Raw genomic sequence first — 12,432 nt, forward strand, 5'->3', positions numbered from 1 at the left:
CCCCACCTCACACAACACATACATCACACGCCTTATGTACACACCCACACAGTGCCTACACTCACTTGTACACACTCCCGTACAAACCCCTCACACCTCAGCACACGCCCCACACACTCCCAGTCACCACTCTCTCCACACATCCCCATTCTTGCACACCCATCCTGTACACGTCCACCCCCTTCATGCTCTCCAGCCCTCACACACACACCATCACGCTCACGCCTAAGCCTCGTGGGCAGTGCCTGTGACCCAGAGACCCTGGCGTGTTCAGGGAGGAGGGCCATGATCGATGCTTATTAATGAAGCTGCCCCAGAGATGGCTAATTGATGGCGGTGTGCGGCTGTTGTCTGGAATTTAACCTGATTCATCATTTAGCCTGTTGGAGGGCTGGAGAGCTGTGTTAATTAATGCCAGGAAAACAGACTTGGATGAGCCTGCGGAGCAGCCTCATATTAGAAAGCGGAGAGCAAGGGGCAGAGGGAGGGAGGGAATAGGGGGCGGGAGAGAGAAAGGGGGGGAGGGAGGGAGAGGGAGAGAGAGGGAGAGAGAGAGAGAGGGAGAGAGAGGAAGAGAATGATTAAATCTAAAGCTCAGAGACAAAACAAATTCCAAAAAGCAAATGTCGGTGCCATTTCTAGGATGACTCAGGCTGGTGCTTGGCGGGCATCATCAGGCTGTGGCGTGAGGATTAAGAGCAATTTCCTCTCGATCTGTCATTTACTTGGTGTGGGCTTTGTTTTCTCCTTTATCTGGCCTGGGGACTGACTCTCCAGGCCCAGGACTGAGCCTGAGCCCCGTGAGACAGGGAGGAGGGGTCCCAGATCAGGAAAGGGAGGTGGAGGGGACTCAGCCTGGCCACATGGTCCACAGTCCCTGGGGCAACCTCGTGGGGCACGGTGGGTGGGGAGGGAGGGCTCGCCTGACACGGGGACAGGACGAAGGGAAATGCAGACAGGAACGTGGGCCTTGGGTACCAGAAGAGGTTCTCTGTCCAGCCTCCAGGGCTAGGGTACTCGCTCCACTTTTCAGTCCTGCCCACTCAGCTTAAGAGGCTCAGAGTCTAAATCAGAAGGACAGTGGTCTCCCTGTGGGCTGGGAAAGATCAGATCCAGCCGGAGAGAGCCCTGTGAGGCCCAGAACTCCACAGCCAAGGGCCCTCATCAGGTGTGAGCTCTCGGGGGAAGGGCCAGTAAGCTGTCGTGAAGGGAGGGCTGTAAGCATGTTTTGGTGGAAGAAACCAATTCTCGGGTCTGCACGGCTGAGGACAAACTTGCAAGATGGTCTCGACTGCCCAGTGGAGCTCTGGTACCAGAGTAGATGAGGGGAAATAGAGGGAGGTGGATTCGGGCTAGAAACGGGCTGTAAACGCTAGAGCTGACCAGCGTGGATTTAGGACAGCCCTTGCAGGAGGGAGCCCCCACCCCCACCACTGTAGTGTGTTAGCAAATACTGCACTGCTGAGGAAGGGACTGCCATGTGAATGGCTGGCTGGTCCCTGCCAGGTGCCCTGTATGGGGCCGTGTGACTGGGCATTTAGGGAATCAGTTACGCTCCAGCCCTGAGGGCCGAAGGTGTGGTGCTGGGGCCCAGGAGGAGTGGGCTTACACACTATTTCGGCAAGGCCCTTCTGCAGACAGGTGTGAGTTTCTGGAGGGAAGGGCCACGTTGCTGAGGTTCACCTTGCCTTGTGCCAGAGGACAGGGGCTGGCACGCAGAGGTATTCAATAAGCTGGATGGTTGGATGGATGGATGAACAAACAAACTTAGTGGACCATCAGAGCAACAGGCTCCAGGAGCGCCTGGCTGGATCAGTCAGAAGAGCATGCGACTCCTAATTCAGGGGTCATGAGTTCAAGCACCACACTGGATGTGGAAATCACTAAAAAAAAATGTTAATAAAAATAAATAAACAGCAAAGCAATAGGCTCCAGTACTGGTAGGTCAGTTAGAGAAGGCAGACCTGGGGCAGGTGGAGGTTGAGGGGGGCCACAAGTCCCTGAGCTCAGAGTGTTCATGCCTCAGGAGAACATGGTCTTCTACCCTCCCCCACCACTCTCAGCTCTTCCCCAGAGGCTGTCCAATCTTTTCAGTTCAGGAGAGTCCAAAAGAGAGCCCTCGGGGTAGCAGGTGGGAAGGAAGACAATCAAATGTTAGGTAGTCCCTCAAAAATGATGAAAATACCCACTAAGAGAGGAGAAGTAGGGAAGGAGTGGAGAGAGGAAGGGGAGAGAAAAGGAGGGAGAAGATAGCTGTCATTTATTTCTTAAGCATTTACTGCGTACCAGGCACTGCGCTAAGAGCTTCACCTGAGCTGTTGCATTAATCCTTCCATATTACCAAGGAGGATGAGCCTCTAGTAGCTCAAAGAACTGCCCCCATCTCATATGAGCAAGTGTTTGGCTAGGACTGAAACCCAGGCCTTCCAGCTAAGTCAGGGCTTGTTTCATTCAGAAGTATCTAGCCACTGCTTAAAAAAAAAAAAAAAAAAAAATCACACCCCCCTCCAACTCTGAAGAGGGTTAGTGACCCAGCCTGGCCATGTAGGCTAATAAGCTTCGTTTCCACAGCAGCAGATCTTAATTAGGACCGAGGGCGTCCTCCCACCCTTGCCAGGCAGGCCTGGCATGTTGGTGGGAGCAGGTGAGACGGACAGGGGGCTCAGAAACAAAGAGACAGGCTGCCCTTGGCCGTGTGGACCTAAGGGAGCCCTGACCAGTAGGCAGGGGCAGGTTAGCCTCACACACTTTTCCATCTCGGTGATTTCTCTCTGCATCCATCCTGTCTGTCCACCTTGCCTGCCACAGCCCCAGGAAGCATCTGCCCACGCCAGTGGCCCCCAAACCCTCCCCCACTGCAGTGGGGGAGACAAGGGAAACCAGAAAGCTGACTGAGGAGTCCCTCCCTCCTGGAAACCAGCGGGTAGCCACCTTTCATCCCCCCCCCCCCCCCGGGTGGGGTGGGGCACCTCCATTGTTTATGCCATCTCACCCCCGCCCTGCATGTGAGGGGAAAGCATTCTGTAAACTTAGGTTGCAGCCAGCAAGGAGAGGGTGGAGGCTCGGAGAGGGATAGGAGCCAGAGAGAGGAAGGCAGAGAGAAGGGGAGGGGGCAGCCCCAGGCAGTCCCACCAATAGGCTCCGTCAGTGCCTCTGCCCGCTGTTGCTGTTCGCTGGGCACTGCAGAGCAGAGCCGCCTGTTGCATAGCAACTGCCCAGGGCCTGTTTGTGGGGGCTGGACCACGGAGGCTGCGCAGGCCGCAGAGGGGGCTGCGGGGACTGAGGCTCCCCGCCCCGCCCGCCTCCTCACCACGTGCGCAGAGCTCCCCACCCCACCCCCCACCGTGCCTGGAGCGCCAGCCAGCCGCACTCCCTGTCCTCTGCCCTCCACCCACCCACCGCTTAGTGTGCTAGGATCCCACCCTCTTCTCCCCGATGTCCCCTTCCGAGCGGAAGGCCCACAAGGCCAGCCTTGAGCTGGGGCCAAGGGACAGTCTGCATCCAAGCATTAAAGCCAAACTGGGCAAGTTTTACTTCAATCCATCAAGTACATTCTATGCATAAGCCCTGGACTTCTGTCCTCACACGTGTGGGGAGGGGACCCAGTACCAAGACCACGCTCGCTGGTTGTGATCTAAACATTCACCTGGCATTTCTCAGGCAGCCCTGACCAGACTCTGCTCCCCTGCACACATTGCCACGTATTTGCTCTTTCTGCGCGTGGCCCTAGTGAGCTATATTGTCCCTGCCGGAAACTGACAGGGGAGGCCACTGCCCACAGCACAAGCTCAGCCCCTCCTGAGGCCACACGGGGTCCCCCTGCCTCTGCTTGACTGCCTGGGCACTCACAACCCAGGCTCTGGCACCCTGCCCCCGAATGCCCAGCCCCGGTCCATACCCCACGGTGAGTCTGCTCATCTGGCTCATTTGGCTTCAGAGAGGACCTGAGGACATAAGCCACATCATGTGGTCAGCGTGAGGGCTGGAGCTTGGGAAGAACAGGACGGCTGTCGCCTACCACCATCACTCATGCCTCCTGTCCCCATCCAGGTACATGGCGCTAGCCCACACAGGTCCACACACTCTCATGTCCTGACTCAAAGCCAGGCCGGGGCGGGGTCACAGCCATGTCCTTGAGGTTGTCAGGTGTCTGTGCTCCTTCTGGTCTGCCTGCCCTTCATCCCTTTGAGGGCCACTTGTGACAGCAGTAGACCAAAGTAAGTCCAGAGGCGATGGCTCCCAAAGTGACAAGTGTGGCTGGGTGGACACAATCACCGAAGTCTCCAGTGGGGGGGAGGGGGCACCAAGGCTTAGGACTCTACTCTTTAGACAGGTATGAGACTAGGTGAGAGTGGCAGTAAAGAAGCAAGGGGGGCCTTGTCACCAGCACAGAGACAGGGTTAGACATCTCTGTGGGTGACCCCGGAGGTGACCTCAAATACTTTGTCGAGGGGCAGGCCAAGGGCCTTGGCTGGCAGCCAGCCCCACCCAGGGGCAGCTCCTGCTCGCTGGGCTTTCAGAATGAGGAGAGGGGTGAAGAGCTGACGGGGCTTACATGCTGGTTTGCGTCCTGACCCAACAAGCATCAGATGGCCTCCTCAGAGCGGGGAGTGGGAACAGAACCAGATTTATTAAAAAATCTTATCTGGAGGGTTTGCATTTCAATGGGCTGTGGATTTGCATATTTTAACAATAACCCTGGGTTCTTCTGTCTGGTCTGCGCTCGCCGGCTGTCTTTCTAAATGAGGATCGAGGATCGCTGCTTCAATAAACCCTTCCTAATCCAAAGGTCCCACGACCTCACTTTGCTAGACGGGAGGAACTTTGGGCAGGAAGCAGGGCTGTCCAGCAGGTGATCACCTCTGGCCTCTGGACACTCCTGCCCCAGGAACGCAGCTGAGGCAAGAGGGGACAGTGCTGGTGATGGGATGTGCGTGGGGTTCTGGGTGTATAGCAGGGAAACAAAGCGGGTGTGGGCCTTCCCTCATAAAGGGAAGACAGACATTGAACAAATAAGCTTGCAAGTTTGGGACGGTAATGGTCCCTAACCGTGCCAGCAAGGCAACTGAAGGAAAGAATGAAAAGCTTGAAGGAACACTTCATTTAGGTTGCAAGGCCCAGGGGGAAGCTGAGACCTGAGGGAGAAAGGGCTGCTAGAGTGGCTGCACCCCCAGGGGCAGACTTCGGATGGGGAGGGCATGCCCTAGGAGGGGGCACCACCAGCTGGCCTGGCCAAGGCGGGCCTCAGACACTGGACCGAGGTCCGAGGTCTCGGGTAAAGGCACGTATCTTGCAGGGGTGTCCTTAAGTCAGAACTTGATGATGACAACAGACAGGTTCCTTGAGTTTCTAATCCCTCTTTATGGAAGGAACCATATGTGACTTATTAAGGAGATAATTAAAATATTAATATATTTACAACAAGCTACAAATAACGTGCACTTCTTCCGCCCCTCCCCTGCAATCCCTTCTCACCAGGGGACTGGGCAAAGCCCTAACTTTCTATTACAAGGTTACTGAGAACCTACTATGCACAGTGCTGGGAATCCATCGGGGCATGTGATTCAGAATCTGCCTTCCTGGGGCTTTAAATAAATAAGTTCTCAATTAATGGTAAAGTCCTATTTGCTAAGTCCTGGCAGAGGGCACAGTTGCTGGGGAGCTGCCCACCTACGGTCCCCACAATCGCGTGTGTGAGTGCACTTCCCTGCCCATACTGGATGGTTTCTTCCTCGCCACCAGCCTTTAAAAAAAATTTTTTTTTTAACGTTTATTTATTTTTTGGGGACAGAGAGAGACAGAGCATGAACGGGGGAGGGGCAGAGAGAGAGGGAGACACAGAATCGGAAACAGGCTCCAGGCTCTGAGCCATCAGCCCAGAGCCCGACGCGGGGCTCGAACTCACGGACCGCGAGATCGTGACCTGGCTGAAGTCGGACGCTTAACCGACTGCGCCACCCAGGCGCCCCACCACCAGCCTTTTATAGCAAAGGCTGAGAATTCTCCGTCTATTCTCCCAGAGTCACCCAAGGTTCATCTTCGAAAGATAAATCTTTGAGTAACGATCTTTCTGTAGCAGGAGCGATGCTGAAAACACCTGATGGTCAAGGGAAGGCCTGGTGCTTGGAGTTGGTAGATGGAGAGAACTTCAGGGTGGTGGGGACACAGAAAGGCATCATCTACAAGGTAGCTTCGTGGGCACACGAGTTGTGCAGGCACACAGGCCCTGTACTCAGAAGGGTCACAGGCTTGGGGGTTAGTATTCTGCAGTCATTTTGAAATTCTTAAAAGTTTCTCTTGGTAGTTATGTTTCAAGCAAACGAAGTCTGTGGGACGAAGAAGCATGTGTAGGGGACTTATGCAAAGTTCTGCCTCCCACCATCTGCCCTGTACATGCACACCTTGGGCCCTTCAAGCCATCATTCTGCCCTCGAGGCCAGCCGGCAGTGGCCTGGTGCAGGTTAGGGGAGGGTTGGGTCAGGCCTACTCACCCTGTGGTACCCCAGGCTGGCAGCACTGTGGCATGTCTGATTTGCCAACAGAGGCCGTGTCTTCGCAAGAGTGAGCCTCTTGTCCAGGCAAGGTCTGGCATGTCCTGGCAGAACATTTACAATATCCTACCCAGGAGGTGGCCCGTGGGTAGAAATGAAGCCTGACTTGACTTCCCAGGGCCCACCCTATACTGGGTTGTAACATGTCCACATCGGTAGTCAGGGGAAGGGAGGGCCCAGCAGTCCTCAGGCCCAAGCTGCCACCACCCCCTGCCCCGACCTCCCACCCCCCATGTTGCAGGGCAGGGCTCTGGGTACCTGTGAGGGTCTCCATGCCTGAGGGGACTCTCTACTCCTCCTTAGCCTTCCCGAGTCTGGCTTGCATTTGTCTCCTCTGGCCAGCTCAAGGCACCCTCCAGGCACAAGTCACAAAAACCAAACTGTAATTTTGGTGATTCTGCATAGGAGCTAAATGTTCTGATATTTGCATTTAAAACTGGCATTACACAAAATAAAGATGAATGGTAGGATCTATGCTAATAGTTTACAATTTATATTTGTTTTTATTTAAAACGACGTCAAACAGCAAATAAAACGTACCATGACAAGCCAAGAAAAAGAGAGGCTGTGGAAGAAAGGAAAAGCTTTATATTTTAGCGCTTTAACGGTGCTTTTTCCCCCTTGCTTTTTGAACTGCAAAATGATATCTCTCTTCCCAGAGCAGTATTGCTGCTGGGTTGGGGCACAATGGGCCCCAGCCCACAGGGTCTGCTGCTTCACCGTTTCCATGACCGACACGTGTGCTGGGTTTGGGGGCAGACAACATAAAAGCCGAGTTCTTTGGGGTGATGAGAACAAACAGTGGGAACTGATGAGGAATAGGAGCCAAGCGCGGGAAGGGGTGGGCAGGGACAGAGCTAAGAGCCACCGCCAGTGAACAAGACAAGAGTAGGCATTCCCACACTGCTCCCTGGCTCGGGGAGAAGTGAACCCGTCCGGTGAGCAGGGGAGCTGGGTATCAGCAGGCACTCACACATCCCAGAAGGAGCCTGAAAGGACTCTCGGCATTGAGGTTTGAACACCCACGCTGGAATTACATGTGGGGACTCAGCTGCTGGATAGAGAGCATACTGGCCATTCCTGTAGGCCACCACAGTATTCTCTGCCGCCCTAACCATCTTCCCCCCCTGCCGTGGCACTACGCGAGGCGTCGGTCCAGCCCTTCTGAGGCATTTCTGGCTCACATGCTGGAAAGCAACATGGAGGATGACACTTACTGAGAGGCTACCATGCCGAAGAGACCGCACTAGTGTCCTCCTCTGTCTTGTTTATTCCCAGTCTCTAACCGAAATGAATTATTTTAAGATGTCTGTAATGTCACACCAGTACTACTGAAACATGCACACACACACACACACACACACACACATACACTCCAGTGGAGCTCAGTCCTAAATTAGAGTCTAGGGGGTCTGTGAGTAGGAAACTGGGTCCCTGCTCCTGCTTGAGAAACAAGTGCCTCTCTGTTTCTGTCTGCCACACACACACACACACACACACACACACACACACACGCCCGCACGCACGAGAGAGGAAAGAGAGAGCTCTCAAAGTAGTGCAAGGCCATGTGTGACCAAGGGAGCTGAGAGATAACCAGGGAAGTCTTATTGAAGAATAGGAGGGTTTACATTGCCAGGGAGAGGTGACAGAGAACTTTCCAGGTCTTTTTATTTCTCAGACAGCCCTGGGTCAGCTGCACTAGGGCCCAATGTGAAGCAGAGGGCTTGGGTGCCTGAGAAGGCAGATGGCGGAGGGCCCTACGTGATCCTGCAGGTGTGAGGGCTGTCCCGAGTAAAGCAGGGGTGAGTTCACTAGTGGATGTCCCCAGGGCTCTCGCCAGAACTGGCTTTGACAATGAGGGACGGAGGGGCTCCTCTCCTGCCCCCAGACCTCCACACCAACTCTCAGGAAGATAGTTGCAGCAGAGGGGAAGCTGGGTGAAGATGGTCCCTACCTGGTCTGGTGGCAGAACATGTCTAAGAACCGCCTCGGTGGCCTCCTCTGCAGCCTGGTCTTGTTCTGGTGGGGTGTTCATTCCAGCCTTAGGGAGCCCCTTGCGGGGTGGGGAAGAGGGGACACACAGACAAGAAAATGGCCCTCACACAGGAACCAGCCCAGGTTGCACCAGGAAGGTAAGGAAATTCATGTCTGGACTGGGGGTTATTCCGGGCCATCTTCCCGGATACGGGAGGGATGCCCCTGTACTCTGGCCCACAGGGGGCTGCGGACACCTGTGGACACCTGCGAGAGGTAGAAGTGGCAGCTGGGAACCGAGAAGGGAAGGAGAGAATATAGGAAGGGGAGAGAGAGTCAAGAAAGAGCCAGGCTGGCCTGTCTGTCAATCTGTCTGCCTGCTCACTGGCCACAGGCCTCTCTTTCCACAAGAAGCCACGTTGGACAGACAGGTGAAGCCTTTGGACCAGCTCAATCATCGTATTTATTCTAATTGTATCGTAATCGTCCCCAAGGAGCCTGGTTCAAATGAGCTTGACATTATTAAAATTTTAATGCCCAGTTTTCATAGCTGAATGAATATTTAAAGGGTATGTCCCAGCTTAAGTTATGATGATGAAGAAATTAATGGAATGTCTTGTTTAATGCATGGATATGTGTTGATGCAAATAGTGGCAGAGATGGGGAGGGGGAGGGGAGGCAGAAACAGGCAGAAGGAGCCACCAGCCCGCTCTCTGCTGCAGTAGGGACACAGAGGACCCCAAAACCTGGGCCAGGATTATTCGCTTCCCCTGACAGGACCCCGAGCTGGAAACAGAAACACAGTCAAAAGAGTTAGCGATGTCCCCAAAGACTGACCCCAGAACCTGCCGGGTGCATTCAGGGAGCTGTTCCTGACCCAGGGAAGGCAGCCCTGGGTTGCCAAAGCCCCCTGTCAGGCACTCAGAGGCACAACCCAGGATGAAGGCCACAGAGGGACACAGGCACACAGATGACACCTCAGCAAGACAATCAGCAAGGAGGGCACCTGCACCCCAGGTCCCACGAGCCCCCAGCCCCAGGCCCTTCTGGAAAGACAATACAGTGACTGAAAGGGATGGCTGGATAAAGGAGGCACAGATAGGGGAGAGGAAAGGCACCAAGAAGCGGGCTCTAGTGTCCTTGAAGCATGGTGTTCACCTGTAAGGGATCGCCTGAGGCCATGTGGCCGACAGCTCCTGAGGCTGTGGCCAGCGTCCAAGCCTGCAAAGTTAGAAGAACAAGGAGATGGCAGTCCCCCTCCCACCGTCTGACCCATCATCCTCTCTTGCCGTCCCCTTCCTCAGTGGCCATTTCTGCAGCCAGGCTGGCTCTGTCCACTTCCCCTCCTCAGGGAAGAACCAGGCCTTGGTGAGGCTGGACAGGGCTGGAGTCTGGAACAGGGAAGAGAGACACTGGCCGAGGGAGGAGATCTCCCTTGAGGCCCGAGGCATCTGTGCAGAGCCTGCTCCAGCTGAGAAATCTTCCCAACTGAGCCTGACACTTTATTTCTGCTGAGAATTAAGAAAGCACCGGGCCGTATTTTATCTCTCCATCAAGGCTGGCACCTCTTCGACAGCCCTGCAAAGGCTGTCTGGATGCTGACCATCCCTAGATCATAATGAAACATGAAAAATCACCCCGGGAGCCACAGGTCCATGGGAACGGGTTCACTTCCGCTCCACGAGTCTGTATGGAGCACCCTGTGGGTGCCCAGCCTGTGGTTGAGGGCAGGTGGGAAACTGGATGAGAGCCTGGGTCCCTGCTGCCAGGAAGCCCACTGTCAAATTGGAGCCTAGCACCGAGTCATGGAGGAGGTAGGGAGGACTGGGGTGGGGCTAGGGGGGCTGGAGGGGCTGGAAATCAGGCCCAAGTCCATGAGCCTGGGGCAGAGTATTCTTGAATGCCTACGTATACCAAGGACAGGGGGACAGGCTGGCTGCCTGAGGGTGGGGTGCCCCCTGAGGTGGAAGGCTCCATGCCCAGGCAGATTCCATTTGCCTTATTTAATTTATCTTGTTTACTTTAGGGCTATTCCAGGAAGGAGGGACATTCTAGAAAAGGGTTGGATCCTGAGTCCCAGAAGGCACCGGATGGGACACAAGGAGTCCCCTGGCCCCCTCCTGGAGCCCTTCCCCAATAGCCAGAAGCCTGCTGGGGCTTCTGCGCCCTTTGCTCAAGAATTGCAAAGGAGGCTGTTTAATGGGGCCCCAGGACCCCCTAAATGAAACCGGGATCTTCATTATGTCTCTCTTCCTTCTCCCTGTGATTGGAGCTTTCTATAACATACAATTTCCTCTGCTGGCAGGGCTTACATACTGAGCACCTTTTTCCCTCTCAACTCCAGAAGGCGTGCCAAGTGGGGACCTTGTGGCAAACAATGACATCCTGACCCCCTCTCGGTGGACTGGCCCCCAGAGTCCTGTCTGGCCCCCTGCAGGCCACCTGTGTCTCATTTCCTCTGCTCCATGCCCTGCCTCCTGCCTCTCTGTCCTTCCTCGTGGTGGCTCTGCCCTTCCGCTGGCCTTGTCTTCACCTTGCTGAGTCACAGGCACCCACGCTCCCCCACCCACTTGTCTTGACGCAGCCACAACTCACTTCGAATCCTAGACCAGAAGGCCTCAGGAAGCTTGTGACTGGCTAGTCCGGCCTCCGCACACACACACAGGAGGGGAACTGGCAACACAAAGTCACCTGGTGCAGGATTGGAAGCCTAGACACAGCCCTGGCAGCTCGGGTTCCTGGGCTCATCTTGCCGTGGGGGCGGCCCTGCCTCAGCTTCTCCATCCATGAAGTGGGGGTATTAGTCCCTGCCCTGTCTGCCTGTCGGGGTTTGTTTGTACGCGAAATAAAAATGCAGTAAGGGATAAGGGAGGTACTTGACAGGCGAAAGCACTGGAAAAGACATAAAGTAGGATTCCATTTGCGTGATTCCTTCCATTTTTATTGTCTGAAATATCTTGGGGCCTCTGGGCTGGAGAGCCCACCCCGTGGCCTCCAGCAGCGGCGAGGATTAAAGACAGGCGCCGTAGCCGCTGATGCTTGGAGTTCAGAGACCCCTAGTGGCCTGAACGGAGCACTGAAGCGGATCCCCGTGAGAGAGCCCGGCTCAGGGAGGCATGGGGGGGGGGGGGGGGCCACAGGCGGTGTCCTGTTGTCCTCCTGGCCCCCTAAATACCACGGGAGATGGGTAGCTGTGCCCACTCCACACACACCCCCCCCAAGGGGACAGCCCTAGCCGCACACTTGAGTTCGGCTTCAGCCGGGAGCTGGGTGGCCCAGAGCCTCAGGACCCCTGGCACCCACAGCCCACATTTGGGAGACGGCTCGGGGTAGCCAGAGAGCAGCTTGTTTCGGCAAAGCCAGCTGTCTCCAGCAAGATCATAATCTCTGGCCAGAGATGCGCTGTGAGAACACCTCAGATTCTGATGTCACAGGCTAGCAAGAGCTGTTCAAAGCTGGGAGGGGGGCATCACAGAGTGTCCAGTCCAGAGAAGCCTTCCCGAGACACTGGAGCCCTGGGGACTGCATAGGAAAGGGAGGATGGGTGGGGCTTTGCTGCCCGCGTGCAGCTGCACTGGGGAGCAGTGGTGTGGGTGTATGTGTTGGTGGGTGTGGTCCTTGCACCTGTGTACCTATGAACACCAGTTACCTTTGGGTGTGGGTGTATGCCCCCTCACCCCAGGCCTGCTCTGACACTGTCCCTTGTGCTCTGTTGCAGATGAACCGGCCGATCCAGGTGAAGCCAGCGGACAGCGAGAGCCGAGGAGGTAGTAGCTGCCTGCGCCAGCCCCCTTCACGTGAGGGCTCACTTGTCTCTGCCCCCCTCCCCCGACCCGACCCTTCCTCCCTCTCCCTGATGCAGTGATGCAGCGACTTCCTGCCACCGCCCCCCCCTCCCCCCGCCACC

The 12,432-nt window shown here is 55.6% G+C and overlaps 1 protein-coding gene across 50 annotated transcripts in view; it reads left to right on the forward strand.

Moving 5' to 3' along the window:
• CELF4 (CUGBP Elav-like family member 4) overlaps positions 1–12,432 on the forward strand; it is a 297,460-nt gene that overhangs the window by 211,882 nt on the left and 73,146 nt on the right. For 26 of the 50 annotated variants that reach the window (XM_040478971.1, XM_040478960.1, XM_040478961.1 and 23 more), the window contains exon 3: positions 12,244–12,322. In XM_040478971.1, the coding sequence (XP_040334905.1) occupies positions 12,244–12,322 (79 nt within the window). The remainder of the gene's footprint in view (positions 1–12,243; positions 12,323–12,432) is intronic. The other 24 variants (XM_040478975.1, XM_040478967.1, XM_040479011.1 and 21 more) reach the window with 1 other exon arrangement.

The sequence above is a fragment of the Herpailurus yagouaroundi genome, unplaced genomic scaffold, assembly GCF_014898765.1.
Source record: "Herpailurus yagouaroundi ecotype Mexico unplaced genomic scaffold, PumYag 142, whole genome shotgun sequence".
Lineage (NCBI taxonomy): Eukaryota > Metazoa > Chordata > Mammalia > Carnivora > Felidae > Herpailurus > Herpailurus yagouaroundi.